The sequence below is a fragment of the Camponotus vicinus genome, unplaced genomic scaffold (genome assembly GCF_025532165.1).
Source record: "Camponotus vicinus isolate PSW18456_S1 unplaced genomic scaffold, iyCamVici1.0 SCAF_8, whole genome shotgun sequence".
Classification (NCBI taxonomy): domain Eukaryota; kingdom Metazoa; phylum Arthropoda; class Insecta; order Hymenoptera; family Formicidae; genus Camponotus; species Camponotus vicinus.
The window spans coordinates 1,889,481-1,893,678 of record NW_028141980.1 but is presented as its reverse complement, the minus strand read 5'-3'; the positions used below and the strand labels follow the sequence as shown (position 1 = coordinate 1,893,678).

The 4,198-nt window shown below is 38.9% G+C and overlaps 1 protein-coding gene across 1 annotated transcript; it reads right to left on the bottom strand.

Annotated features, from left to right (window-relative positions):
• Nucleotides 1-934: 934 nt before the first annotated feature.
• LOC145976262 (uncharacterized) lies at nucleotides 935-2,105 on the bottom strand. Its single transcript, XM_083107332.1, has 2 exons — nucleotides 2,082-2,105; nucleotides 935-1,993 (listed from the first exon to the last, which is right to left on the bottom strand). The coding sequence occupies exons 1-2, from the start codon at nucleotides 2,103-2,105 to the stop codon at nucleotides 935-937; spliced, it is 1,083 nt and encodes a 360-aa protein (XP_082963458.1).
• Between the last annotated feature and the right edge of the window lie 2,093 nt (nucleotides 2,106-4,198).

The window sequence follows — 4,198 nt, the reverse complement described above, 5'->3', positions numbered from 1 at the left end:
TTAACAAATTGAAATTTTCTGTTGATAAATTTTGAAATTCTGATTTTAAAATTTTGAGTTTGTCTTTGTCCAAAAATGATGCCAATTTGTCGAGACTCGATGCGAGAAATTTGAATGAATCGATGAAATGTAATTTTACATGAGTTTTTCATTCTTCATCCATACAAACATTTTTAGTAAACGAAATATATTTCTCTTTAGTTATTGGAAGTAATTCGATTTTCCCTTCGAACGATGTGGCTATTTCCTCGATAATAAAGTGTGAATCGTAACCGGATAAATTGTGAAAAACTATGGGAATACAAAAAGATTCTTTATAATTTAAATTGCAATTTGAATGTGCTGGACCTCTGTACCGTCCGGTCAGATGGCAATGATCGCGTACGCGTGTATCGTCTTGCATGAACGGTTTTTCGCATATATGACATTGAGTGGCGCTATGGAATTTTTCCCACTCTTCGGACGTCAAATTTACCATGGGGACATTTGTTTTTAAAATATTTTTTACACGTAACGCTAAATTTTTGAGGTCTTCGGCGAACCATGCTATACAATCGACGCTACGACGCGAATGGTACGCCGATAACGATTCGTCGTACGAACAATGTACATAATAAGCTATACTAAATACTTGGTGATGTTGACGCAAATTTCGCTGTTCTTCACCCATCTTGGCCAGAACGCATTCCAGGTCGGCGTAGACCACAAATGGAAGCCGCTCCTTCCGATTAAAGTTATTGAATGATAACCACTTGTCCTTATCGCTCGGCAATCGGACAGCGCAATCGTTCATCTTTCCGCAGTCGATCGTATGCGACTGTAACTTGGCGTCCGAATTAAAATAATGTAAGCATCTGTAAAAGAAAAATTTTTTAAAGATTTATATAACAAAGTGTTATATAACCTATAATTATTTGAATTATATAAATTAAACTTACCGGTCGCAGATATATTTATGACCGTTGTGTTTGCTAAATTGTGAGCTCACGAGCCGAGATAAATTCTTAATCCAAGCGAAATGTCCAACGCTGTTGTCGTCTTCAATGTACAGCAAGTTGATATGCTTATCCCGCTTCTGCTGCGAAAGACGCATCGGGACAATGCTGTTCTTGTCTTCGATGTTGTAGACGTTGATTGAAATGTCATTGGCAAGTTCAAAATTTTTTATTTGGTTTACAGTCACTGGAAACTCAATGTCCCGGAGATTCAGCACTGTCGCGTAATGCGGGTACGATGATTCCCGTTCTACCTTTCTTTCGGCGGGGTATAGGGCGGCGACCACTGCCCACGCGAAACATGCATTGTCCTTCGATTGTACATTAATCACCGCTCTTTTCATCATAATCTCCCGCGGTAATTTGATGTGACATCCCGCACGCATAGGATTATACTTATTTATATTTACAGTTAAATTTAGTATTCGCGACAAAGCCCACCCGCTGTCGCGTTCCTGAAACTCTTCCAGAGACGCTAGGGTGGGTTCGATAGGGTGCCGTTCGTACCACTCGCGTAAATCGGATGTGCGAAAGAGTTCATAGTTTCTCGTATTGATACTTTTGTTGGCGCGTTTATCCCCAGCCACGAATTCACCGTTAAATATAGTGTTCACTTTCACATTATAATGTTTTTTCATAACGTCTTGTACATGTTCTATCACAATGTCTTTGGCGTCATCGAGAAATTGGCGAGGTTCGATGTGATTATAATTTATCACCGCACCAGTCGATACGCGACTCTCGAACGCCGTATCAATCTCACGCCACAAAAGTCCATTTTGACGCGCGCTGCATCCGGCACCCGCGTGTACGAAACGTCCACGTACCGAATTTTTCAACCCTTCGAGGCGCGCGATCCGAGCAATCAGCGATTGTCGATTTCCGATTGATAATCGCGGTCGCTTGATGCGACTTTGCTCTTCCAACGACTCGATGTATTGGTCGCATCGTTGCTCCCACACAATGTAATCTTCCAGCGAATCAATCAATGGATTGCTCTCGCAAATTTTGTTCCTCCATATTGTAACACACACTTGCGAAATGTGCTTCCCAATGATAGTTCTGGATGTATTTTAGCAAAAATACTGGTGGGGTGTGCCTCTTGATCATGATTTATATACTGTCTCGTGCATATCATCGAACATTCTAGAATGATTTCATCTTAAAAAATTCCCTGGAATAGCGTGTGCAATTTAACCTTGATAATTTCGCGTTTTGTCACGTACATTTGAAAAATCTGACGTGATTGCATCAGGAGCAGCCGTACATCGGCGCTCGATTTTAGCACATTCAGCTAAATCTTTGTTCCGATGCGCAATTTAACCTTGATAATTTCACGTTTTGTCACGTACATTTGAAAAATCTAACGTGATTGCATCAGGAGCAGCCGTACATCGGCGCTCGATTTTAGCGAATTCAGCTAATTTTTTGTTCTGGGGATGATGTCATCGCAGCCATACATCTGCGTGACAAAATTTTAGAGGAAATTAAAATGATGCGTTGGCAATAATCCCCTCTACATTGCAATTTGCGATACTATTTGAATTGATATTAATTCTAATACGATCAGTATTACATCAATCACGCGTGTGAAAGGTTCGCTGAAGAAATCAACATGAATTTTTACGTTCCGATTCGAAACGGTGAAACTCCACCGTGTAAGAAGCAAAAATGTGACACGTAAGTTTCGATCGTTTAAAAATTTTATTTATTAATTTTTTTAAATATTGATCTAATTTATATATTTTTATAGCATTCAGCCTCATCGTGCGACTCGCATACTTGGAAGAAGATACGCTCTAACCCCAACGTCGTACAAGTATTTGGACATTGGAATAAGCGTTGGAGCTGTGTCGTACGTGGAACTGATTCTCGGCGATAATCGAGGCAATCAAATAGTATTGCCTTTTTCAACGTGGAATTTGTTGATGCAGAAGCAAGCAGACATTGAACAATTTCTACAATCGACTGCTCTCCCATTAAGGATTGGAGATTTATCGATCGAAATGTATCAATCGAAAATTGTAAAACTTACATTATGTGAAAATTCTTTGTACATGAAACCACAAACATTATTTAATTTTGAAAATTGTATCGATCATATGCACAATTGGTTAAGCGAGAATACCTATCTCGTAAATGAAAAATTTAAACAATTTGAAACTGTATTACAACGTAACAATATTACTACTGTATGCGATGCTGTAAAAACGATACGCGAGAGTGATGTCTTTAACAGCGAATCATTAATCGATTGCGAATTATTAACATGTGCTGTAAATGATATTCTTTACGATGCTTGCAATAAATAATTATTTTTATTCCATCTGATTTTAATTCTTTCCTCCCATACGAATAAGAATAGTTATACTTTTCTCAACACGCTCCGCTAAAGATGTAGAGAAATGCTGAGGTAGATGAGACGTGATGCCCTAGTTGGAATGAGACAAAAGATATTAAAAGATATATAATGAAGAGGAGTCTGCGACATTAGAATATTATTTCTTTCGTTGTTCTGTGCTTGTCACAAAGTTGTGGAGAGTGTGTGAGGAAGAAAAGTGAAGAAGAGACAAAATTATGTGTATTCCTAAACCATACAAACCGAGGTCCGATCCACCGAGAATACACATTGCTTTCACTCCGATCTCCCGAGAATACACATTGCAAAATGTTTCTGGACCGAATCCTACCGACGTCGAAACCGACACTACTGCAAGGATTGTCGGTACGGATTTTATCGAAATTATGCATTAAAACATAATTATTTCCACGGGTTCTTCGAAGGACCGTTTACACCGTTTAGGTGCTGTCACTGTGGCACGGAGGTAACGGTGATAAGATCTGTCCTAGACTGCAAGGATTGTTACCAGGAATACTGTCATACGTTCCGTACCCTCAAGAAGCAAGGATATGATGTGGATAATATGTCCATCATAGTATATAATACTGACCGAATGGAAATATGGAAGATACATTTTTTACCGTCTGAACCTCCTAGTATAGAAGAGCAACGAGAGGAGTTGCTGGAACCTTATTATATGCTGCCTACTCAGAGCGTGAATTCGGCGACGCGTAACGAACTCTTCTTTCAAGAAACATAAATTGTAAGTAACTTTCAATTTATAATACATCAAAAGTTCTAAAATAAATTATTAAAAAACTATTCAAATGTCTTTTTCTGTTTCAGGAGCGGCTCAACTCAG

Bases quoted from the DNA above. Each gene is read 5' to 3' on its own strand.
- LOC145976262 (XM_083107332.1), bottom strand. From the start codon at position 2,105: ATGATCAAGAGGCACACCCCACCA. The intron at 1,994-2,081 runs GTATTTTTGCTA...AAAATTTGCGAG, and splicing joins TCAAGAGGCACACCCCACCA to AGCAATCCATTGATTGATTC.